Below are 27,021 nucleotides of genomic sequence, written 5' to 3' on the forward strand. Positions count from 1 at the left end.
AAGGAGGGAGGGTATTTGAGATAGTTTTCTCTAAAGATGCTTATAAGAACTAGGGAAATACTACAGATGGCAAGGTATTTGCCTTGCATATGGCTAACTGTGTTTGACTCCCTGGCACCCTTATTGGTCCTCCAACCCCACCAAGTGTGATCCCTTAGTGTGGAGCCAGGACTAAGCCCCAAATATCACCTGATGTTAATACAACAAAAAAAGATAATTGACATCATTAGTTACTAGAGAAATACCTTTTTTATTTTATTTATTTATTTATTTTTGGGTTTTGGGTCACACCCAGCAGTGCTCAGGGGTTACTCCTGGCTCTATGCTCAGAAATCGCTCCTGGCAGGCTCAGGGGACCATATGGGATTTTGGGATTCGAACCACCGACCTTCTGCATGAAAGGCAAACACTTTCCCTCCATGCTATCTCTCCAGCCCCGAGAAATACCATTTTAGGGGCCGGGTAGGTTGCTGCTGGAGGTAAGGTGTCTGCCTTGCAAGCACTAGCCAAGGAAGGACCGTGGTTCGATCCCCCGGCGTCCTATATGGTCCCCCCAAGCCAGGGGCGATTTCTGAGCACATAGCCAGGAGTAACCCCTGAGCGTCAAACGGGTGTGGCCCAAAAATCAAAAAAAAAAAAGAAATACCATTTTAAACAATTTATCAACATGTACTGTCAGTGACTCACACTTAAATGTCTTCATTAACACAAATTTTAATACCTGTGTCAGTGTGTTAATATACTGAAATATCACTGTACATCTACAAATATGGCTATAATTTTGTTTTTGATTTTCAGTGTTTTTTATTTGGGGGCCATATCTGGTATTGCTTGGAGGTTCTTCTGGTTCTCCATGCAGGAGTTAAATCTGAATTAGCCATGTGCAAGTGATGTCAGAGATTGAACCTGGTTGTCCATATGCAAAAGCAAAAGCCCTAGCTACTGTATTATCACTCTGGCCCCAGTGGCTATAATTTTTTTTTTTTTTTTTTTTTTGGTTTTTGGGCCACACCCGGGAATGCTCAGGGGTTACTCCTGGCTATGTGCTCAGAAGTTGCTCCTGGCTTGGGGGACCATATGGGACACCGGGGGATCGAACCGCAGTCCGTCCAAGGTTAGCGCAGGCAAGGCAGGCACCTTACCTTTAGCGCCACCGCCCGGCCCCATGGCTATAATTTTTTAATGTAAACCACTGCAATGGTATATAGATTTGGAAGATGGAGCCCTTATATGTTGCTATAGGCTAGAAGAGATGATTTAGCCACTTTGGAAAATATGTGGCTCAACAAATTAAATAGAATTATCAAGTGTCTCTTCTCCCAGATAGTCCCTATTCTACTTCTAGGTATATACCCAAGAGAATTGAGAACATCCATTCAAACATACACTTGCATAGCTGTACCATTTTGTATGAAACCAAAAAAGTTTGAACACAGGGGCCGGGCGGTGGCGCTGGAGGTAAGGTGCCTGCCTTGCCTGCGCTAGCCTAGGACGGACCGCGGTTCGATCCCCCAGCGTCCCATATGGTCCCCCAAGAAGCCAGGAGCAACTTCTGAGCGCATAGCCAGGAGTAACCCCTGAGCGTTACAGGGTGTGGCCCAAAAACCAAAAAAAAAAAAAAAGTTTGAACACAAACCACATTTATTAAGGCATATATAGAGAAAATGTGTTCCCTCTAAAGGTGGTTTATTATAGTCATAATAAGGAGTGAAGTGCTGATATAATTTGAATCAATCGTGAAAACATTGTGTTAGGTAAAAGAAACAGGACATCTAAGATCACATTTTTATATGATTCCTTTTATATGAAACACATAGAACAGGATAGTTGACAGAAACAATAATGTCATGGAAAAGAAGAGTGGAAAGTGGAACATTGGTTACATTTTATATATAGTTTCCTTATTGAGTAGAGAGAGTGTCAGCTGGATAGCAGTGATGTTTGTATAGTATTGGGAATATTCTTAATGCCATTGAGTTGTGCATTTTAAAATGATTAACATCTTATATTTTATTTATTACCACCACAAAACTATAATATAAATCCACTAAAACATTCTTTTAGATAATTGAAAAGTATTCAGCATACATATCCTGTAATTTTTAATACATACTAAATAAAAACTATATCAGATATTTTATTATAATTTGAAATAACATTTTGCATACTACTTTCTAACCTTTTGATTTTCTGTTATTATAAAGTCTTTCCCTAACTGAGTAAATAGACTTCATCATTCTTTGGCAGTTCTGAGTACACTGTTATTATTGTATCTAATTTCTCTGCCTCCAGATACTTTCTTCTTTTAATTTTTCTGTAAATGTGATCTAAGTTGTATCCTTTCTTGGTAATTGTATGTTATTTCTGCTAGCTTCATGGAAATAAAAGAATTTTGTTTTCTTGAGATAATGTCTGAAATATATTGGCCACAGAGTATTATGTGGTGAAACTTTCTTTGTCTTATATAATTATTTTTCTTTAAAACTTTTAATCATTCAATGCTGGTTTTCAGAAATGCTTCTTTAAATCTTTGGCAAAATTATCAATATTTTCTGCCTTTAAAAGTAGTAGCTTTAGGAGCCAGAGCAATAGTACATTTGCCTTGCACGAGGCCAACCCAAGTTTGATCCCCAATTTCCATGTGGTCCCCTAAGCCTGACAGGAGTGATTTCTCAGTGCAGAGCCAGAAGTAACATCTGAGTACTGTTGTGTGTGGCCCCAACAACAACAACAACAAAGTAACTTTGTTGAAGATAGAGTACAAAAGGTAGGGCACTTGCCTTGAATGCAGCCAACTGAGGTTCAATACCCAGGTATCCTATTTGGCATACCACGCACTATCAGGAGTAATTCCTGAGTACAGAGCCATGAGCATGTCCAGGTGTGGCCCAAAGCCAAAAAAAGAATAGTAGCTTTAACTCCTTTGGGGTTTAAAAGTTTTGACTATATATGTTTCTTAGCCATATAAATATAGGAGTTTGGTTTAGGGATTTTACTCCTACCTCTATGCACAGCGATCACTCCTGGTAGGTTTAGGGGACCGACCATATGTGGTTCTGGAGATTAAACTTGTCTCTGCCATGTGTAAGGCAATCACCTTACTTACTGATCTTTCCACATCAAATTAGAGTTATTGTTTGTCCTGGCCTGCAGGACAGGTTATTTCGCTGGTATAGAGGGGTCCTAGCCTGGAAAGAGAATGGGAAGAAAGAAGGGGGCCAAGCAAAACGAGGCTTGTCAAGGCTCCAGTTTATTGATAGGTACAGGCTCTTTTTAAGCACGATTTTACAGGGGGGTGTAGCAAAGGCAGCATGGAACAGCCTGTATCACAGAGGTAATCTTTAGATGCCATCTTTACTTAAGGAGCACAGGAACACCTCAGGGTTAGTGAAGTTTCATGGATGTTACAAGCTTCCTGGAATGTATGCCTGATAGGAAACTGTGATATTTCTTTGGGCTCTGGACCTAGCCAATGCCTTAGGTTGGCCACACAAGACTGGTTTGTCCTGCTGAATTCCATATTAGGGTTTGGTCTCTGACAGTTGTTGTTTTTGAGGGGTGCTCAGGATACCTGGGTGTCCATTAGTGTTTTGTTGTTTTTTTTTAAATATGGAACGCTTCACGAATTTGCGTGTCATCCTTGCACTGGGGCCATGCTAATCTTCTCTGTATCGTTTCAATTTTAGTATGTGTGCTGCTGAAGCGAGCACCCATTAGTGTTTCTTGACCAACTGATTTGATAGTTGAGTGTAAGGGTTTGAGTATGTGAGGCTATTTGGATCCTATGGTGCAGAGGTTCACTGGGGCCATGTTGATGATATTTAAGGGACTCCAGGGCTGCATCCTGTGATGATCAGGAAGCATGTGGTGCACGGTATCAAATCCAGGAGAGTACATGCAAGGCCTGCACCCTAACCACTGCACTATCTCCTACCCCAAAAGAATAGTATTTTTAAATAATTAATTTTTTCTAGCAATTCTTAATTATGATTACATTCCAGGAATGTAATTTTGTTTGTTTGTTTTGAGCTACACCCAGTGGTGCTCAGAGATTACTCCTGGCTCTGTGCTCAGAAGTTACTCATGGCAGGCTCGGGGGATCATATAGGATGCTGAGGATAAAATCTGGCTCAGCTGCATGCAAGGCAAATGCCTATCTGCTGTGCTATTGCTCCTGCCCTCCATGAATGATTTTTTAAAATAATTTGAGTTTATCTTTGTAGAGCAAAACAAAAGATAATTTGTATATTCAAATGAATATACATAAATGAACTTTTTTTTTTCTTTTTGGTTTTTGGGCCACACCTGGTGATGCTCAGGGGTTACTCTTGGCTATGCGCTCAGAAGTCGCTCCTGGCTTGGGGGACCATATGGGATGCCAGGGGATCGAACCACAGTCCGTCCTAGGCTAGCACTGGCAAGGCAGACACCTTACCTCTAGCGCCACCACGCCGACCCCCATAAATGAAATTTTATATTTTTATATTTGTCTTACCTGGCAATACATGATAGCTTGATTCTGTACCAAGAGAACTTAAGGATTCAAATTTTTCCTCTGTGCTGTAATCCAAGTTAACCATGGGAAGTATTGGTGATGGCTTGACCCTGGTCTTCTGCTGAATTCCAAGCTGTTTCCTTGGTTCATGGCTGGGTAAGGAACTTTTCTTCAATCTCCTATAGCTCATCTTCCTCCTTTGCTTCCTAGGAATTTCTTCATTTTGCCCAAGGTTGGTTTGACAAATGATAAACATAAGAAAACAAAACAAACCTTCCAACTTCATACTTGCTTTTCACCATCCAGTTCCTGGAATGACAATTAAATGTTTCACAGTAAATTCTGACTAAGTTTTACCTGTGGAAATTGAGCTGTAGTTTATCTGTGTGCCACCTCCATAATGTCTTTGCAAAATGACAATGTCTGGGCTGGATGCTCAAGTGCTGCTGCAAGGCAGAGGTTGGAGTTTTTCCATCAGAGTCAGAGAACTTTTAGTATCTTAACTTTCCTTCTACATCAGACCTGAGCAGGCCTTTTCCCTAATGATAGATAGTGCCTAGTTACAAGCCACGCAGTTTTTGTTCTGCTCCAACATTTTCACAACAAAGCAGCTTTGGAGGCTGTATACAGATGGGTATGACTATGTGACACTACAGGTCTTTTTTCCAAAGACAGGTAGAAAGTGGGACACCTGTTCCCCACTTCCAGCTCACCTCTGATTTGTCAACTCTCAGCACACTGTTTTTAGAGGTTACTCAGGAGATAACTCTTCCCTGGTCCCCCAGGTTATTCTATGAATAACCCACTACACAGCTTTTATTGATATATTAATAACATCTCTGTGTTGTTCAGTAATGTTCTAAATTAATCATTTTCTTTGTCAGGGTGAGGAGACATGATTGTATCATATGAAATAATTGGCATCAGTTATTTAGAGAGAATATAGATGAAGGTAATTTATAGTAAGATGGATTAGGGATTGCACTTGATAATGCTGAAAAATGTATTTGAGATATGAAATCCTTAAGACATCAAACACTAAGGACCACATGTGGTCATGTGTTCTGGTAATGCAGACTTGTTTTGGCCCTGTAAAGGCAGGTAGTTGGGACAGGTAGAGATCCTCCACGCAGTAAACTCAAGACTGGTTGAAGGGTTTTATCTGATATGCTTTCTGGCCCACAGGTAGTGCTGACAAGGAAAGTAATCTCTGTTGTTTACTAAGCTGAGTGCCTAGTGTCCTGCCCCAGTTCTGGCAGCTTCTCATTTGCTGCTATTGTGTAGGTTTTTTTTTTTCCTGTCAGTGCACTCTGAGAGGTAGAACCCTCTCCACTCAGTTCAAGTGTATAGAGAAGAATCTCCAGGAATCCTGAATCAAATCTCATTCCTTAAAGCCTAATTCTGATCACCTCTGAAGGAGCCAAACAAAAGTGTTATTTTAGGAAATATCAAGCTGACTGGTGATAAAAAGAAATGGACAGTTCAAGGTGAGATTTTATGTAGAGATTAGAACTCAAAACTGCAAAGAGGTAACTTTGAAGGACCAACGGCCCAACAGGAAGCTACAAAATCTACTATAAAGTAGTTTATCAACTCTGCCATCTTTTTTAGGACTCACAGAATAGGCAGGAGACCCTCGGATCATTTGATGCAACCTTTCAGTATTAAATAAAGTAATCTTACAGGTCTGCTGCAAAACCTGCAGGCAAGTGGTAGGAAATCCCAATGGCATATGATTAGAAAACTCTTAACTAAAACAAGCATCTGTCTTCAGGCCACAGAACCATCCACCCAAATGTTAGTGGGATGGTCAATTAAAGTCACATACTATGATTTTTCTCAGTGGAAACTCAGACTGGTTGTAGCTGGGTCAATAAGAACAGACTTTGTTGAGTAGACAGACCATTTTGCATCAAGGATTGCAAATAGCTGATATTTGGTATTTGACTTAGTCTCAAACTGCTATGAGCACTAGGAGTATCTTTCACTCAAATGAAATGATTCTGGGGAAGCTCCTCAATGCGGCCTAGTCATACTATAAAAACCCTAAGTCATGGTTAGAAATTAGGAATTTTCAAAAAAAAAAAAAAAAAGAATTAAAGGGGCCAGGAAGGTGGCGCTAGAGGTAAGGTGTCTGCCTTGCAAGCACTAGCGTAGGACGGACCGCAGTTCGATCCCCCGGTGTCCCATGTGGTCCCCCCAAGCCAGGGGCGATTTCTGAGCGCATAGCGAGGAGTAACCCCTGAGCGTCAAATGGGTGTGGCCCAAAAACAAAAAAATAAAAAATAAATTAGGAATTTTCAGCTCAATCTCCCATTCTCCAGAGAAGATAGAGGAATAGAATAAGGATAAGGAATAAGGATAAGGAATGGAATTAATCCTCAAACATGATTCACCTTCCTTAATACCCCAATAGTATGTGATTTGGGGATCTTCCAGTTTGGCAGATTATGCATATACTAGAAGAGTGACATACAGTACATACACACACCGACAATTCCTCAGGGTTTTTGATCTTTGGACTCTCTCAGGCTTCTTACAGTATGTATTTCTTCATCTGTCTACTCATCTGTATAATTTGTTAAATCTTTTAATTTTCTGTTAAATGTCAATAAATGTTATTTGTGAGCTGTTCTAGCAAATTAATCAAATGTAGAATCTATGATTTGTAGACAAACTAGACAGGAATTGTAAGTAAGCTGAGGACCAACTGCTGTTTGAAATTTAGTACTCTGCAGTGGGGCAGGATCGAAGAGTAGACTCCCAGGAATAAAATTTTAATCAATAGGGCCGGGCGGTGGCGCTGGAGGTAAGGTGCCTGCCTTGCCTGCGCTAGCCTAGGACGGACCGCGGTTCGATCCCCCGGCGTCCCATATGGTCCCCCAAGAAGCCAGGAGCAACTTCTGAGCGCATAGCCAGGAGTAACCCCTGAGCGTCACAGGCTGTGGCCCAAAAAAAACCAAAAAAAAAAAAAAATTTTTAATCAATAGAAAACACACTATCGGGGCCGGGCGGTGGCGCTGGAGGTAAGGTGCCTGCCTTACCTGCGCTAGCCTTGGATGGACTGCGGTTCGATCCCCCGGCGTCCCATATGGTCCCCCAAGCCAGGAGCGACTAGGAGCGACTTCTGAGCGTATAGCCAGAAGTAACCTCTGAGCGTCAAAGGTTGTGGCCCAAAAAACCAAAAAAAAAAAAAAAGAAAACACACTATCGGGCCTGGAGAGATAGCACAGTGGCGTTTGCCTTGCAAGTAGCCCATCCAGGACCAAAGGTGGTTGGTTCGAATCCCGGTGTCCCATATGGTCCCCCATGCCTGCCAGGAGCTATTTCTGAGCAGACAGCCAGGAGTAACCCCTGAGCACAATGGGTGTGGCCCAAAAACCAAAAAAATTTAAAAAAAAAAAAAAGAAAACACACTATCTCCATGTAGATAATGTCCAAATTGAGTCAAATTGTAGGACATTTAGGGTTGTCTACCAACAATTGTTTGGTGTGAGGAAGTCACCACACATCTAATTACTTGAGGTGTCAAATCTAATTACTTGAGTTATCAAATGATAAGAGGAAGGACTGGTTTTCTCAGCATTTACACACGACAATCTACACATAGAAGTTAATGTAGGTTTCTTTCTCACTGCCAACAAGCAAAAGCAAATAAGATATCTTTCAATAGGTAAATAAGAAGATAAAGTTGGTAATCCAGGAAAGGGAATACTATTTAGGGATTTAAAAAAAATGAGCTTTCGGGCCCGGAGAGATAGCACAGCGGCATTTGCCTTGCAAGCAGCTGGTCCAGCACCAAAGGTGGTTGGTTCGAATCCCGGTGTCCCATATGGTCCCCCGTGCCTGCCAGGAGCTATTTCAGAGCAGATACCCCTGAGCACCGCCGGATGTGGCCCAAAAACCAAAAAAAAAAAAAAAATGAGCTTTCAGTTTATAAGGTGACATTAGTAAGTGGTAGAAGCCGAACTGAAAACGTTCTATACTATATGATTCTAATTACATGGTTTCCAGAAAAGACTCTGGAGTGGAATAAGGAAATTTTAGGGCAACAAAACTGATACTATGATAGTCATATGTCGTTATATGTGCAAGTCCATAAAATATGTATATCAAGAGTTAATGTAGGGACCAGAGTGGTGGCGAAAGTGGTAGAGCATGTGCTATCCTAGGACAGACCACGGTTCGATCCCCCACTGTCCATATGGTCCCCCAAGCTAGGAGCGATTTCTGAGCATTTATTTCTGAGAGTTTAGTCGGAACTAACCCCTGAGCATCACTGGGTGTGGCCCAAAAAAAGAGTTAACTAATATAAACTGTGAACTCTGAATGATGATAATGTCTTGTAGGTTCATCAGTACAACAAATACCATTGTGGGAGAGGCCAGGCATATAAGAGACTAAGGAGGGGCCAGAGAGATAGCACAGCGGTAGGGCCTTTACCTTGCATGCTGCTGACCCAGGAGGGATGGTGGTTCGAATCCCAGCATCCCATATGGTCCCCTGAGCCTGTTAGGGGCAATTTCTGAACACAGAGCCAGAAATAACCCCTGAATGCCTTTAGGTGTGACCCAAAAACCAAGAGACAGACAGGCAGACTAAGGAGTAGATGGGGAAGTGGTACTTTCTCACCATGTTTAAAGGTACAAGACACAATTGCAAATGCAGGATATATTCAGTGTCATCAAGCAACATTAGATGCATTGTTAAAGATCCATAGCACAGGATCGGGGAGATGATTTAGACAGCTAGAATATGAACACCACAGGGGAAATGGAACAACTACCAAGCACCAAGCTAAGAGTAGCCCTGAAGCAGTGGTGCAAGCAGTAGGGCGTTTGCCTTGCCTCACCAAGTGTAGCCCAAAAAGGGAAAAAAAAAAAAAAAGTAGCCCTTGAGTGGTAGGTGTGGCCAAAAAAAATTTCCAACACACTTCACAGTGGAATTAAATGATAATAATAGGATATTGAGAAAATACCCAAATATTTAGAAAAAATAACATGGGGTCAAAGTAAAAAAAATTCACAATGGAAATTTAGAAAATACTTTGATAATATATCAAAATTTGTCATTAACACATACATTGCTTGGAATAGAATAGCACTTAACACTTAAACTTATTAGTGACCTCAGACTTCCAGCTTAAAAATACTAGGAAAATAAGGATAAACCAATCCCAAATGGTTAAAAGGAAGGAAGCAATGGATTTAACGATGAAAATCAATGAAATAGAAAACCTGAATACCGATGAAAACAAGTTTGTTTCCTTCAAAAAATTAACCAGTTAAAATCATGCCGTGATCTTTAACCAATTGCATAAGTCTACAGATATTAAAAATGGTCAGAAAAGGATACAATGAACCTTTTTGTCAATAAATCCAGCAACTTACGGCAAATGCCCTACCTCCATGCTAATTTCTCCTGCCCCTTCCATTCTTTCTTTCTTTTTTTTTTTTTTTTTTTTTGGGGGGGGGTCACACCTGGCGGTGCTCAGGGGTTACTCCTGGCTGTCTGTTCAGAAATAGCTCCTGGCAGGCACGGAGGACCATATGGGACACTGGAATTCGAACCAATCACCTTTGGTCCTGGATCGGCTGCTTGCAAGGCAAATGCCGCTGTGCTATCTCTCCGGGCCCCCCATTTATTCTTTCTATCAACATTGCCCTGACAACAAAAGGAGACAAATGCAAGAAAAATAAAGACTAGTGTGCCTCTTTAAAAATAGAATGTTTTGGGGGCCGGAGGGGTAGCATAAAGGAAAGGCATTTGCCTTGCATGCAGAAGGACAGTTCGAATCCCGGCATCCCATATGGTCCCTGAGCCTGTTGGGAGCTATTTCTGAGCACAGAGCCCCAGGAGTAACCCCTGAGTGCTGCCGAGTGTGACCCAAAAACCAAAAAAAAAAGAATGTTTTTATTAGTATCACAAAAGTTGGTATATAACTCACCCCCCCCACTGCTCAATTTGACTGGCTTTTAAAAAATAGAATGTTTTCACAGATAACTCCCTCACTCCCAATGGTATATAAAAAATAATAAATCATGAGGCTGGAGAGATAGTATGGAGGTAGGGTGTTTGCCTTGCATGCAGAAGGACAGTGGTTCAAATCCCATATTGTTCCTGAGTGATTTCTGAGCATAGAGCCAGGAGTAACCCCTGAGTGCTGCTGGGTATGACCCAAAAACAAACAAATAAAAAATCATGACCAAAAATATATTGAAGCATTTGTTTAAATTAGAAAACCCATCTTATAATAGGGATGAGGGCGAGAAGGACCAGACATAATGGGAAGCGTGCCACAAATGGCAGGGGAGTGCAATTAGGGCAGAAAATGGACTACTGTGACAATACTGGTTGGAAATGATCACTCTGGACAAGAACTTAGAAGAGTGCTTAAAAGAGAAAGTAATATGCATAATTACCCCACAGTGAGAGAGACAGAGACAGAGAGAGAATGTCTTCCCCAGAGGCAGGCAAAGGGAGGGGACAGGAGGGAAATTGGACATTGGAAGTGGGAAATGTGCACTGATGGACATTGTATAACAACTCAATCATGAACAACTTTGTAACAGTATAAAAAAGAAAATCTAGCTGTATTATGAACAACATTGTAACCATGCTATTTAAATAAAAATAATAAATCATTTTTAATAATACCCTTATTGAAGTATCATAGTTACAAACATGCTTGTAGTTGGGGAAGATTGCACTGGTGAGGTGAAGGAGAGTGTGCCTTTTATGACTGAAACCCAACTAAACAAAATTTTTTTTGTTTGTTTTTGGTTTTGGTTTTGGGGCCACACCTGGTGGTGCTCAGGGGTTACTCCTGGCTGTCTGTTCAGAAATAGCTCCTGGCAGGCACGGGGGACCATATGGGACACCGGGATTCGAACCAACCACCTTGGGTCCTGGATCAGCTGCTTGCAAGGCAAATGCCGCTGTGCTATCTCTCCAGACCCTAAACAAATAAATTTTAAAAGAAAAGGAAAATCAGTCTCTGTAATATGCCCTGGTAGTAGATATTGATAGATACAGAAAAATGATTTGACAAGATCCACAGCCATTCTTGATCATTCAGGGGTGGAATGTAGCATGCTATTCAAGACATGTGATGCATGAAAAAGCATGTTGTTGGGACCGGAGAGATAGCATGGAAGAAAGGCGTTCGCCTTGCATGCAGAAGGTCGATGGTTCAAATCCCAGCATGCCATATGGTTCCCCAAGCCTGCCAGGAGCGATTTCTGAGCATAGAGCCAGGAGTAACTGAGTAACCCAGCGCTGCTGGGTGTGCACCCCCCCAAATAAAAAATATGTTGTTTTCATATATATATATATATTTTGGTTTTTGGGCCACACCCTGAGTTTGACACTCAGGGGTTACTCCTGGCTATGCGCTCAGAAATCGCCCCTGGCTTGGGGGCACCATATGGGATGCCGGGGGATCAAACCGCAGTCCTACGCTAGTGCTTGCAAGGCAGACACCTTACCTCTAGCGCCACCTTCCCGGCCCCTGTTGTTATATTTTTTAATGAGTTTGGGACACTCCTAAGTGGTTCTCAGGGCTTTTCTTGGCAGGACTCAGGGAAATACATGGGTGCACAATCAAACCTGGGTTGGCCATGTACAAGGCAGGTGCCCTACCTGCTATACTGAAAAAGCACATTCTGTTCTCCACCTACCCACCCACTGCTCCTAGGTAATTAGCTGTCACTCCTTTCCTAACACTGTCCCTTTAAAGCCTTCTTAGCCTTTGTTCTGGGAGCCAGTCAAGTTGTGTTTTCCTCTACTTGGGCAGAAGACTCCAATAAATGCCACCTGAATCTCTCCTTGACCTCCTGTTAACTTCTGCTTATGCTGAAGGCCAGAGAACCTTGTGGCTCAGAATAGTCTAGCCAGTATAGCAAAGAAATAAAAGGCATCTTGATTAGAAAGGAAGGTCTCATCCATATATTAAATGTTTTGGTATCAGATCCAGAGAGATAGTACTTGCCTTGCACATAACTAACCCAGATCAGTCTCAAGCACCAAATGTGGTCCCCACAGCACCACCAAGAATAATCCCTGATGCCTATTTGGGGAGTGGACAGGTGAACACAGGAGTACTCAAGAACACAGTGCTGAAGATCGAACGCAGGCCTCCTGCATGCAAAGCAAAATCTCCAGCCTTCTGAATCTTTTGAATCAGCCCTAAAAAAAGATACACAAAGCTGCTTCTCTGAAAACTAAAGTATTGCTATGACAAATGAAAGAAAATTGTTATCAATGGAAATGTTTGTGTAATTGGATGGGAACTTGATGTTTTAAGTTCTAATTAATATTCTGAATGGATTTACAGTTTTGTCACAAAGGCCATCAAAATTAGGGGCCAGAGCCTCCCTAGCAGGGAGGATGATTGCCTTGCATGCAACTAACCTCAGTTTGATACCCAGCATCCCATAGGGTCCCCTAAGCATTGCCAGGAACGACCCCTTAGCCTAGAGCCAGGAGTAACCCCTGAGCATTGTAAGATGTGCCCCCCCAAAAGGGGGCAATCAAACTTGGTTATTGTTTGTTTTAGTGGACAGTATTATTCTAATATTTAGATTCATATATCAAGTAATATGTAATAGTCACAGAAGTTTGATAAGAACAGATTTGAAGGACTAACACCACCTGATTTCTTTTAATTCCCCACACTCTATTGTGCTGGCACCTTAGTGTTCAAAGTGTTTCAAAGCCACCCTGTTTGAAATCAGACATCTAAGTCACCTAATAAAATCCATAGCCCCAGCCGGTCTGAGAAACGAGCATTGTATTGTGCAATCTACAGACTGTCCTTGGGCAGAGGTGAATCATGTTGTGAGGAACCTCGGGGACTTGCCTCTGGGTCAATAGTAGTTTAGATCAGGGGTCAGGAAATAAGGACCAGATGTCAAATTGGGCTTGCTACTTGTTTTTCCAGCCTTTAACCTAATTTTGTAGGATGTTTTTAAGTTTAAAAGAATAATATTTCAGGGCAGATAGAAATCTGAATTTGAAATATCCACGCAAAATGTAAGCTTGCCAACCCATAGTTCAGTGTGGTGCTTCTCAATTGACTTGGAGGCAAGATAGTAAAGGAAAATCTTTGCTGTAGAGCACTGACAATGTTGGTCATTTGGTGGTGAGAGCTGAGACTGGTGTAAGCTCCCACGCTATAGAGCCTACCAATTTGCTTTGCTAGGTTAACCCCCAGCACAGAAAACTCATAGCTGAAAATGTCAGTAGTGCAGATTAAAAAAGAAAACCACCTCATTTAATTCGCATAGCATAATGGTCACTGGTGAAGGAATTCATGTGGGAGCATCATATGCCCGAAATGTCATCATAAATATCTTTGTAACTCAAGATGATTAATAAAGATAGAAAGAAAGAAAAACCCTTGTTTGGAGAATTAACTTTACTAAAGTTAGTTAGGATGATCGATCATGTGCTGCTTATAGAAAAGATCTAATGAGGGCCCAGAGAGATAGCACAGCAGCGTTTGCCTTGCAAGCAGCCAATCCAGGACCAAAGGTGGTTGGTTTGAATCCCGGTGTCCCATATGGTCCTCCGGGCCTGCAGGGAGCTATTTCTGAGCAGACAGCCAGGAGTAACCCCTGAGCAACGTCGGGTGTGGCCCAAAAACCAAAAACAAACAAACAGGTGCTCGCTTCGGCAGCACATATACTAAAATTGGAACGATACAGAGAAGATTAGCATGGCCCCTGCGCAAGGATGACACGCAAATTCGTGAAGCGTTCCATATTTAAAAAAAAAAAAAAACAGAAAAGATGTAATGAATTATTAATGATATTTTTTCCAGAGGGAGTTATAAGAGAATTTATTGAGATCCATTTCACAGGATTTTTCCTAACTCCAAGACATTGACATTCTATTCTTTTGATCCTTGTCCAGATGATACCTAAGACTAAAAACTGGGGTTCCTATCATCCAAAATGTCTCTTCCTAGATTTATAGCCCTACTTTCATGGTTTCTATTGTGCTTAGATGCTGTGGTTGCTGTTTTCTCACAATCTGCATCATATATAATCATGTTTTACTGAATATAATCTATTTTGTGTGAGTCTTTTTTTTTTTTTTTTTTTTGGTTTTTGGGTCACACCCGGCAGTGCTCAGGGGTTATTCCTGGCTCCAGGCTCAGAAATTGCTCCTGGCAGGCACGGGGGACCATATGGGACGCCGGGATTCGAACCGATGACCGCCTGCATGAAAGGCAAACGCTTTACCTCCATGCTATCTCTCCAGCCCCTTGTGTGAGTCTTTGAACTCACCTATTTTTCCATTAATAGCAAATTCGTTATTGAGGTGGCAAACACAGCAATACTCAAGGGTTATTCCTGTCTCTGCACTCAGAAATCATACTGGTAGTGCTCAGGGAACCCTATGGGATGCCAGAGATTGGACCCAGGTCAGCCATATGCAAGGCAAGCACCCTACCTACTGTACTTTGCTCCGGCCCCACTAACAATAAATTCTTAATCTCATATTCCGTGTTCATACTGCTTGACAGGAAGTTTTTCCTTAGAGTAAGTTACAAATTATCGTCACATGTTAATTCCAAAGAGGTTTTAAGATTAAAGAGGTGATTGGTGGACCCGGATAGATAGCACAGCAGCATTTGCCTTGCAAGCAGCTGATCCAGGACCAAAGGTGGTTGGTTTGAATCCCGGTGTCCCATATGGTCCCCCGAACCTGCCAGGAGCGATTTCTTTTTTTTTTTTTCTTTCTTCTTTTTTTTTTTGTTTTTGTTTTTGTTTTTGGGTCACACCAGTAGTGCTCAGGGGTTACTCCTGGCTCTATGCTCAGAAATCGTTCCTGGCAGGCTTGGGGGACCATATGGGATGCCAGGATTCGAACCACCGTCCTTCCGCATCTAAGGCAAATGCCTTACCTCTGTGCTATCTCTAGTCCCCAGGAGTGATTTCTGAGCATAAAGCCAGGAATAACACCTGAGCGCTGCTGCCAGGTGTAACCCAAAAACCAAAAATAAATAAATAAATGAATTTCTAAAGTGATGCATGAGTGTTAGTTATAAAGTAAAAAAGACAAGTGTTGGGGCTGGCGAGGTGGCACTAGAGGTTAAGATGTCTGCCTTGCAAGTGCTAGCCAAGGGGGGACCGCGGTTCTATCCCCCAGTGTCTCATATGGTCCCCCCAAGCCAGGGGCAATTTCTGAGCACTTAGCCAGGAGTAACCCCTGAGCATCAAATGGGTGTGGCCAAAAAAAAAAAAAAGACAAGTGTTTAAGCATCATTTATAGTTTAGTGCAAGAATAAGCACACTTTTATTTCAAAGTCCAGAGAGTAAATGTTTTAGGTTTTTCAGACCAATAGTCTCAGGCCCCAAAATAGAGTTAGATGATAACTAAAATGACGAACTTAACTGTTCCAGTTGTACTTTTTTTAAAAAATAAAAATGATTTATTGGGGCCGGAGAGATAGCATGGAGGTAGGGCATTTGCCTTGCATGCAGAAAGACAGTGGCTCAAATCCTGCAGCCTGCCAGGAGAGATTTCTGAGCATAGAGCCAGGAGGAACCCCTGAGTGTTGCCGAGTGTGACCCAAAAAACCAATATATATGTATATATGATTTATTCTGTGAGTTAGAGTTTCCAGCTTCTAGTTTGTTGTGTCTTTCATGACCCGTTTAACATATAAAGGCATATATATTTAAATAAAAAGAGAATTGTTTGTGCCTATTGTTCTGAAATCTGTTTTCCTATTTAGTAATAAATTGTGGACATATGAACATCAATGAGCATACTTATATAAATGAACATATATACATCAATGTGAATAAGTCTGTTCTGTATATTTTATTTTCCGTCCATAAGCTATTTAGCAATATGATCATGAATATCATTTTCCAATACTATTACAAACATTGATTCTCAGATCTTCAAGAATGTCGTTGCTCCTTTTATTTTATTTTATTTTTTGAGGGGGTCACACCTGGTAGCGCTCAGGGGTTACTCTTAGTTCTACACTCAGAAATAGCTCCTGGCAGGCTCATGGGACCATATGGGATGCTAGGATTCGAACCACTGACCTTCTGCATGCAAGGCAAACGCCTTACCTCCATGCTATCTCTCCAGTCCCCTATTTTATTTTATTTTATTTGCAGTTGTTCTCTTTTGGCTGGTACCCGATTTATATTTTTCTTTTTTTTTCCAGCCACACCCATTTGATGCTCAGGGGTTACTCCTGGCTAAGTGCTCAGAAATCACCCCTGGCTTGGGGGGATCATATGGGACACAGGGGGATCGAACCGTGGTCCTTCTTTGGCTAGCACTTGCAAGGCAGACACTTTACCTCTAGCGCCACCTCGCCGGCCCCATGACTTATATTTTTCATCATTTCACTTTTTTTTTTTTTTTTTTTTGGTTTTTGGTTTTTGGGCCACACCCTGTGACGCTCAGGGGTTACTCCTGGCTATGCACTCAGAAGTTGCTCCTGGCTTCTTGGGGGACCATATGGGACGCCGGGGGATCGAACCGCGGTCCGTCCTAGGCTAGCGCAGGCAAAGCAGGCACCTTACCTCCAGCGCCACCGCCCGGCCCCTCATCATTTCACTTTTAGCTTTTTGTTTTGGTTTGTTTTGAGGCCATACCTGGTTGTGCTCAGGGTTTACTCCTGGTAAAATTCAGGAAAGAATCTAGGGTTCCAGGGATTAAATCTAGATAACAGAGAGATAGCACAGTGGCGTTTGCCTTGAAAGCAGCTGATCCAGGACCCAAGGTGGTTGGTTCGAATCCCGGTGTCCCATATGGTCCCCCGTGCCTGCCAGGAGCTATTTCTGAGCAGATAGCCAGGAGTAACCCCTGAGCACCGCCGGGTGTGGCCCAAAAACCAAAAACCAAAAAAAAAAAAAATATATCTAGATAGGGCACATGCAAGGCAAGCACTCTGCCTGCTTTACTATCTCTCCAGCCCCCTGTAGTTCTATATTTTAAAATACATTGGATTAGCATCATAGGATTTTTTTTAATGCAGTCTGACAGTCTTTGCTTTAATTGATACTTGTCTTCAGTTTATATTTTACATAGTACTTGATTATGTGGTTTTAAGTATATTTTCTTTTTCTTTAAATATATTTTCTAACTCTACCCAGGATATGCTCCTCCGTTTATTCCATCTATCAGAAATGTCATGCAATGCTACCATATGTATTCTTGGGGGAAAGAGGGAATCATTTTGTTCTAGTTGAGAACCAGTTGTTTAATTTATCCTTTTTGTTTATCTTTGTTCCTTCCTGCACCTCTGGCCATTTGTAAAGGATGAATATCCTTCTGAATGCAGAATACCTTTTAACGGTTCCTTTAGTGCAAAACAACTGATGACCAATTTGGGGGTTTTATCTGAAAATGTTTTTTTGTTTTTTGGGGGTTTTTTGGTTTTTGATTTTTGGTTTTTGGGCCACACCCAGCGGTGCTCAGGGGTTACTCCTGGCTGTCTGCTCAGAAATAGCTCCTGGCAGGCACGGGGGACCATATGGGACACCGGGATTTGAACCAACCACCTTGGGTTCTGGATCGGCTGCTTGCAAGGCAAACACCGCTGTGCTATCTTTCCGGGCCCTGAAAATGTTTATTTTATAGCATACTAAAAGGGTATATTTGCTAGATATGGAACATTAGGATGACATTTTATCCTAGCATCTTGATATCCATTCAACATCTTATTTTCATCATTTCTATTGAGTCCATGTAAATCACTTCTTTTGTTTTGTTTTGTTTTTTTGGTTTTTGGGCCACACCCAGCGGTGCTCAGGAGTCACTCCTGGCTGTCTGCTCAGAAATAGCTCCTGGCAGGCACAGGGGACCATATGGGACACTGGGATTCAAACCAACCACCTTTGGTCCTGGATTGGCTGCTTGCAAGGCAAACACCGGTGTGCTATCTCTCCGGGCCCATGTAAATTACTTCTACCTTGGAAATCTTTTAACAGCAGTATTCTCTTTGACTTTGGTTTTAAACTGTTTTGTTTTTTCAACTGTTTTGTTTTTTTTTGCATTGTACACAATGTATTTTTCTTGTTTTTATCCAATTTATGGTTAATAGTTATTTGATTCTATGACATAATAGTTATATTTAGAAACTTCTTATTCCTTATCTCCTAAAATAATACATTTTTTCTTCTCTTTCTTTTTAGAACTATGATTAGCCTCTTCTCATATTGACCTTTATCATATTTAGTGATTCTCTATCTTTTACATTTTTTACATTAAGGAAAGTGGAGGGATAGTATATAGCAGGTATGGCACTTGCCTTACATGCAATCAACCCAAGTTCTATTCCTTTTTTTTCTCGTGGTTTCTCAAGCCACACAGAGTGATCCCTGAGTGCGGAGTCAGGAGTAAGCCCTAAGAACAGCCAGGTGTGGCTCAAAAATCAAAACAAAAAATTTATTTTGGGAGAAATTGGGGTGCTGGGCCATATTCAGCATGATCAGGGCTTATTCCTGGCTCTGTTCTCAGGGATTACTCCTGGTGGTGCACAGTGGACCATCTATGATACCAGTGATTGAATGTAGTTGGCCCAAGTACAAGACAAGTGCTTTACCATTGTTCTTCTCTCCAGCTTCATCTTTCACATTAAAAAAAATATTAATCACAGGGCCAGAGAGATAGCATGGAGGTAAGGCGTTTGCCTTTCATGCAGAAGGTCATTGGTTCGAATCCCGGCATCCCATATGGTCCCCCGAGCCTGCCAGGAGTGATTTCTGAGTGTGGAGCCAGCAATAACCCCTGAGCACCCCCCCAAAAAAATATTAACCACAATTATTTTAAAATCAGTTTCTGAGTATTTCTTTTATGAACCATCTGTATGTTTCTATTTGCTTATTATAGTTTCTGTCTTACCAGGAATCATCTCCTTGTTTTCTCTTACAATTGTCTGTAAACTATCTTCTATCCTTTCTAGGATTTCAGTGAGAAAGAACAAAGTATGCAGTCTACTCAGTTTTCCCTCTTGAATCTTGGGAGTTCTGCTTTACCCACCACTCTCCCTCCTATTACCAGGTTGTACGAGGATCATGTTCCAATGTTTCCCCCACTTCATTTTAGGTCAGTCAACAAGGGACAGCCCCTGTGAGGTCTTTACCGCAACCAAGCTCAGAGTGCAAAATTTTGCTTACTACGAACAATGATAATTGCCATCATTTCAAAACCTTTGCCTCAGTTCATCAAAGCCAAATCCTATTAGAACAACTTATTATAGTACAGTTCCATTTTTGAAAAGTTAGCAGGCCAAATGTAAGGAAGAAAGTTATAAATGAATTTGCTGATTGGTGGCTGAAATTCTAAAAGTCAATTCAGAGCATAAACTCTTAGGTCAGAAATAAATGGCATTGGTGGCAGGAAAAAGCTTATGGAAAGGAAAACCATGAGACAAGATGGAAGCAGAATTTGCCATTAAAGTCACAGATACCATAGTTGCATAAGACATGTTCAGAAATACATGTGCCCTCTCATGCTCCTAAATGCAGACTCTCCATCCTATAGTGGCCATACCTTAAGGAGACAGGCCCAAGGCTATGAGATAAACTCTGAGTGGACACCTCACCATCCCAACTATGGGAGCATTCACTTTTCTGGGGTTTTGGTTTTGGTTTGGCTTTTTTTTTTTTTTTTTTTTTGATTTCTTCCTGGCTCTGTGGCTCTATGCTCAGGGATCACTCTTGGAGGGACTTGGGGCACAATTAGGGTTGTTAGTGATCAAACCTGGGTCAACCATGTGCAAGGCTAGTGCCTTATCCAGTGTACTATCACTCCAGCTCCTTCACTTTTCAGGCAACATCTGTACTCACTCCTTTCTTCATCTAGCTCTGTGTTTCTGCAAGTGGACAATACTGCCCTCCAGGGGGCCCAGAGGAGGCTCAGCTACAGAGGGGTGAAGGCTGCTGCACAGAGCCTTCTAATTTGCCAGTTGTAGATTTCCAGGGGTAACTAAGTAACCTCTTTTCTGAAAGAGGGCTTGAAGGCCACCTAAATTTGGGAACCTCTGTCCTAGATCATTGTCCTAAGTGTTTTTCTTCCCCACCCTATACTGGTTTCTTTTTACTAATCTAGAAATCTAAAAAGATATGTATAGAACTGAGTTTACAGAACTATCTTAATTTCATGAAAGAAAACTAATAGTTTCATTGAAGTTTCAAAATAACTTTAAGGAAATAACATGCTAATTTTATAATTTATTTAGTCCTCTATTATTTTCAGTAATCACAGCATTTCACATTGCCTTTAATAGTTATTCTGATAATATCTTTGTATTCTGTATGTGTTCCTTGGGTGAAATCAAATCAGAGGTATTATTTTAATCTAATAATTCCTTCTGTTATATACTATGTTTATTCCATCATCCCAATACCATCTGCAAATCGTAAATTCGAATTCCTCTATTTAAAAGTCCAAGTGTCTTAAGGAAGATTTAAAAATAGTAATTTAAAATTATAAGCAAAGCTGATGTCTTTATCCCTTTTAACTGTAAAATAGGAAACAATTATTTTATGTCCTTTTCAAACTTAAAGTAGAGAAAAAAACAAATTTTCAAACCAATTTATACTTCTGTCGAGTGTACAATTAATTCTATTTGAATATTTAATTATTGAATTTTAATTTCACACAGTTTTAAATACATGGGAAGTAGTCATCTGAAAAAAACAAGTAAGCAGAGCAATCCGAACTTAAACTTAAATTCTATTCATCAGAACTAATACCCTCAAACTTTAAACATTTTTGCAGCATAATACACCCAAATATTAAAACCATTCCACATGCTTTAGTAGAAACTTAAAATTGAAAACATTTTTACCTGGAAATCTAAACTAAGTAGACTTTTCTTGGTGTCATTTAAGTCTCCAGCTGAAAATGAAACAAAACCAGAACTTTCTTTAAAAGAAAAAAAAAAAGAACAGAAGAGAATGTTGAAAAATGTTAACTGACTGCTTAGTGAAATCTAAAATAACCGCTTCCCTGGGGAATAAGTGCCTTTCAGTTCTTCGTGTGAAATATCAGCCAACGGAGTAATGAGGGAAATTCTTACCAAGAGAAATATTTTTTTCTAAGTACCAGGAAACATGGGAAGCAGCAAGGGGGAAAAAGCATTAGTCTGTAGTCAGAGAAGGCGGAATTGGAAGGGCAAAAAATGGAGGTCAGCTAAGAAGCCTTCGGTTTCAGAAACTATTTGCAAAATACGTAAATGTTCCTACTACCTGGGAGCTCTCATATGAGCTTTGTCAGGCCGCAAAGTTGCATTTGCTAAGCTGGATGATTGGGGTGCCTCATATTGGTTCCGTCCTCCCTTTGTTCACCACCCCCCTCGCCCCCCCACCCCCCCACCCCCGTCTCCCACTCAATAATGTTAACAATACGAAAAGCTGTGCCGTGTCTGTTATGTAGAGTTTCGCAATTTTTCATCTGAAAGTAAGCACAGCATGTAAGGCCTGTGAAGCTTCCATTAACTATTTTATGGTGATCAGGTGTCTGGTTTTGCTTCAGTTTCTTCCTGTGCAAATGTGTGGTCTGGGTTCACCCACATTACTGCTTACAGAGGATCAGTGCCCACTATTTCTAACTTCTTTGCAACTGCATTTGTCAGATCATCTTTTCCATTTCTGCTATAGAAACAATGATTAACATCCCAGCTTGTACCTGTCATAGATAAGGTAAATCCCACTTTAAGATTCTTTTGTTTTGTTTTGTTTTTTGTTTTTTGTTTTTGTTTTTGAGTCACACCCAGCAGTGCTCAGGGGTTACTTCTGGCTCTACGCTCAGATCGCTCCTGGCAGGCTCGGGGGACCATGTGGGATGCTGGGATTTGAACCACTGTCCTTCTGCATGCAAGGCAAACGCCCTACCTCCGTGCTATCTCTCCGGTTCTCCACTTTAAGATGCTTATGCTTTTCCTCAGGAGTCGCTCCATAGCGACAGATAGAGCTTCATTTTTGTATGCTCAAAATTTTTAAATTACCAAGAAATATAAAATTAAGTTGATGGACTGAACATACAAGCCACCCAAATCCCTAAAAACAACAAAAAGTTTTCTTTTTTGGGGGGCAGGGGTTGTTAGGACTCGTACCTCACTATGCTCCTGGAGATGCTCCCAGTGTTCAGAGGTTGTTCCTCATGATGCTCAGGAACCATGTGCAGTGGATCTACTCTAGGCTTCCCACATGTAAAGCATGTGCTCCAGCCTGTTGTGCACTCTCTGGCCCCTTTGGGGGCTGACATACCTACCTGTGTTCAGGCGTTACTCCTGAATCACACCTACTGAGCTTGGGGGATCTTATGGGATGTGATAATCGAACTGGGTCAGACACATGCAAGCAAGAGTCTTTCCTGCTGTACTGTTGCTCTAGCCCCATCTGGCCCTCTATTTGCTTGGGGAGACTTTTGTTGTTCTGGGGCCATATTGAGTGTTGGTTAGGGATTACTCCAGATTCTGTGCTCAGGAATTATTTCTGGTGGTGCTCAAAGGACCATATATGGCAATGGTCCTCAAACTACAGCCCACAGGCCACATATTGTATTTATTCCCATTTTGTTTCTTCACTTCTAAATAAGATATATGCAGTGTGCATAGAAATTTGTTCATAATTTTTGTTTTTGCTATAATCTGGCCCTCCAACAGTCTGAAGGACAGTGAACTGGCCCCCTGTTTAAAAAGTTTGAGGACCCCTGATATATGGTATCAGGGATTGAACTCCATCAGCTGTGTATAAGGCAGGTGCATTAACCTCTGTACTCCTCTCTGGACCTAGCTAACTTTTCGAAGATAAGAAACTTTTAGACGGAGAGATAGCACAGCTGTGTTTGGTCCATATGGTCCCCCCCCCGTGCCTGCCAGGAGCTATTTCTGAGCAGACAGCCAGGAGTAACCCCTGAGCAACACCAGGTGTGGCCCAAAAACCAAAAAAAAAAAAAAATTTGGTGATGTTCTGTATGATATTTTTGTTTTTTAGAAATTCCTTAGTCTGAAGGTACAATAAATTCTATAGGTATTTGGGGTTAGAAAATATAGACCCAACAGTAGTAGAATTTGTAAGGAAACCTCACTCAAAAGTAGCAGGGCCTATGAGCCCAAAACTCATGTATCCAGGACATATTCTGATTTTTTTTACGCTTTTACTCCCAATTTAACTCTTGTTCATACCTACTTGATGTCTGATAAAGTTCTTATCACTTGATGTCTGATGAAGATGGATTATCTCCATCCTCAGAACACTAAGTATTAATCTTGCTCAGTTGTAACAACAAAGAAAAAAATATTTGTAATTAATCAACATTATGCATATATTAAAATAACAAAGCCTAAAATGCTGATAGTGCTTTTGTGGGTTTTTTTCTTTGAGCCACAGTTGGCAGAGTTCAGGGATTGTTCTTAGCTTTGTGCTCAGAGGTCATTTCTGGGAGGATTTAGGGGACCATATGGGATGCTGGGGATCGAATTTAAGTCAGCCACATGCAAAGCAAGTGCACTATCTCCTGTAATACAGCTGGAGCCCTGACAATACTATTTACTATCAAAAATGTAAAATAGGGATGGAAATAGCTCCAGTAATAGAGTACCAAGGGGCTGAAGCAATACAAAAGGATTGCCTTGCATGTGGCCAACCTGGGTTCAATCTCCAGCATCCCTTACGGTTTCCTCAAACCCTCCCTGAGCATAGAGCCAGGAGTATTACAGGTGTGTCCCAAGAACAAACAAACAAAAAAGATAATAATAATAATAATAATAATGTAGAGCACATGTGTGAGGTCCTGGACTCAAGCCTTGGCACCTAATACCCCCACCCCAAAACCATCAGATGTAGCCCTGGTGGCCCTTGAGAACTGTCACAGTGGCTCTTATAGCTCCCAAATAGCTTTGCTGCTCGAGTGCCCTGAACTCCAAACCCTCACACTTACGTTAAGGAGTAGCTCAGCATTTCCTTACCCCTTCCACTACTGGGAACAGCCCCTATTGAAAAATAAATGGATAAAAATGCCCTCTGGACTCTTATGTTCATTGCAGCATTATTTACAATAGCCAGAATCTGGAAATAACCCAAGTGCTTGACAACAGATTAGTGTCTGAAGGAACTGTGGTACATCTACACAATGGAATACTATGCAGCCATTAGGGGGAAAATGAAGCTTGCTTATATATGAACGAACATGGAGATTATTGAGCTGAATGAAATGAGTGAGAGGGAGAGGGATGGACATAGAATAATTTCACTTATCTGTGGGGTATAAAGGACAGCAATGGTACTAATATCCAAAGACAATAGAGAATGAGACATTAACATGACAATGTTAATGAGTAGGAGAAGTAGAATGCCTGTCTCAAATACAGGCAGGGGGTGGGGAAGGAGGAGATAGGGGGCATTGGTGTGGGAATGTTGCACTGGTAAGGGGGGTGTTCTTTGTATGAGTGAAACCAAACTACAATCATGTTTGTAATCATGGTGTTTATAAAAAAAAAGAGATTGGGGCCGGAGAGATAGCATGGAGGTAAGGTGTTTGCCTTGCATGCAGAAAATGGTGGTTCGAATCCCGGTATCCCATATGGTTCCCCAAGCCTGCTTGGTGTGATTTCTGAGCATAGAGCCAGGAATAACCCCTGAGCACTGCCGGGTGTGACCCAAAAACAAACAAACAATAAAAGAAAAAAAAAAGGCTGGTCTGATGGCAGTGGTTTATCAGAACTTATTAACGTTAGTATTACAAAAGTTGGTATATAGACCCCCCCCATTGCTCAATTTGACTGGCTAGGGAAAAAAAGAAAAAAATTAAAAAGAACTAATAAACATCTAAATATTCGGAGTATCTATAAAATAAGTTGAGTTGCCAGAAATTATTAAATCAAAAGTATACTGATAGCGGGGCTGGAGTAGTGGCTCAAGCGGTAGGGTGTTTGCCTTGCATGTGCTAACCTAGGATGGACTGTGGTTTGATCCCCAGTGTCCCATATGGTCCCCCAAGCCAGGAGCGATTTCTGAACACATAACCAGGAGTAACCCCTGAACATTAATGGGTGGGGCCCAAAATCAAAAACAAAACAAGACAATTTTTATAAAGAGTAAAATCATGTAACACTGTGATTATATTAGTACTTTACTTTCCTTAAATAGTATTTAAGTATGCATTAAAAATATATATGGGGGCGGCGAGATAGCATGGAGGTAAGGCACTTGCCTTTCATGCAGAAGGACGGTGGTTTGAATCCCGGCATCCCATATGGTCCCCCGTGCTTCCAGGGGCGATTTCAGGAGTAACCTCTGAGCGCTAACGGGTGTGACCCCAACCCCCCCCCAATAAAATAAAAAAAATATATGCTAGGGCCCGGAGCGGTGGTACAAGCCTTAGGGTATTTGCCTTGCATGTGCTAGCCTAGGAAGGACCGAGGTTCGATCCTCCAGCGTCCCATAACCCTGGTCCCCCAAGACAGGAGCGATTGCATAGCCAGAAGTAACCCCTGAGCATCACCGGGTGTGGCCCCAAAACCAAAATAAAATAAAATATATATATGCCAGGGGCCAGAGAGATAGCATGGAGGTAAGGCATTTGCCTTTCACTCAGAAGGTCATTCGTTCAAATCCTGGCATTCCATATGGTCCCCTGAGCCTGCCAGGGATGATTTCTGAACATAAAGCCAGGAGTAACCCCTGAACGCTGCCGGGTGTGACCCAAGAACCAAATATATGCTGGGGCCAAAGCAGTGGCGCAAATGGTAAGGTGTCTGCCTTGCACACGCTAACCTAGGATTGCGGTTTGATTCCTGGGCATCTCATATGGTTCCCCAAGCCAGGGGCAATTCTGAGCACATAGCCAGGAGTAACCCCTGATTGTCACCAGTGTGGTCCAAAAACCAATATATATATATATACACATTTAAGAAATGTACCTCATTAAAGTCCTTGGTAAACATAAAAAAGAAAAGTGCAACATGCAAATTTAGCAATGCACTTGGTGCTCACTTTAAAAGAATTTAAGTCCTTGTGTGTGGTAGTCTGCTAACCTAATATGATCCAAATTGCAATTGCTATAGTTTAGGAATCAACTAGTGAAAACTAAAGAATGCAATATTAAATCAGTTATGAGGTAGAAGAAAAAAGAACAAAAGGAAAAAAAAGAAGCAATTATCAGTAGAGAAAGGATAGATGAAAGGGGAGCCAAGGAAGTTTTAAGACAGTGAAAGTGAGTATTGACTTGTTCTCATACAGTGGGTGTCATTATACACTTTTCCAAATCCACAAAAACCCCAATAGACAAGTATAAGCCCTATTGTAAACTAGATTTTAGGTACTGAATACATGTACAGTCATCAGTTGTAACAAATTACTAGTATTTAAATATGTATATATAGTAAAAAATTGTGACAAAAAGCTCTAATATAAACTATAGATTTTAGGTACTGAAGACATGTAGTGTTAACAGTGGTGCTAAGGGGATATTGATGTGGGATGTGCTTATATCGGATGGGATGTTATTTGAGGAGGCTTTCCTACCAATAGTGTTTCTCC

The 27,021-nt window shown here is 41.3% G+C and overlaps 2 protein-coding genes and 2 non-coding genes across 4 annotated transcripts in view; 2 read left to right on the forward strand and 2 right to left on the reverse strand.

Moving 5' to 3' along the window:
- Window positions 1-21,369, reverse strand: part of ECM2 (extracellular matrix protein 2) — a 51,066-nt gene extending 29,697 nt beyond the window's left edge. The window contains exons 1-2 of the mRNA XM_049770050.1: window positions 21,327-21,369; window positions 4,496-4,804 (exon numbers count right to left, since the gene is read on the reverse strand). Coding sequence (XP_049626007.1) covers window positions 4,496-4,781 — 286 coding nt within the window. The 5' untranslated portion in view covers window positions 4,782-4,804; window positions 21,327-21,369. The remainder of the gene's footprint in view (window positions 1-4,495; window positions 4,805-21,326) is intronic.
- Window positions 1-27,021, forward strand: part of CENPP (centromere protein P) — a 250,947-nt gene that overhangs the window by 189,756 nt on the left and 34,170 nt on the right. The window lies entirely within an intron of this gene.
- Window positions 3,604-3,710, reverse strand: LOC126005765 (U6 spliceosomal RNA). The gene has a single exon (XR_007494800.1). It is a non-coding gene; the product is annotated as a U6 spliceosomal RNA (small nuclear RNA).
- Window positions 14,159-14,265, forward strand: LOC126005563 (U6 spliceosomal RNA). The gene has a single exon (XR_007494612.1). It is a non-coding gene; the product is annotated as a U6 spliceosomal RNA (small nuclear RNA).

This window comes from Suncus etruscus, chromosome 3 (assembly GCF_024139225.1).
Source record: "Suncus etruscus isolate mSunEtr1 chromosome 3, mSunEtr1.pri.cur, whole genome shotgun sequence".
Taxonomy (NCBI): Eukaryota; Metazoa; Chordata; class Mammalia; order Eulipotyphla; family Soricidae; genus Suncus; species Suncus etruscus.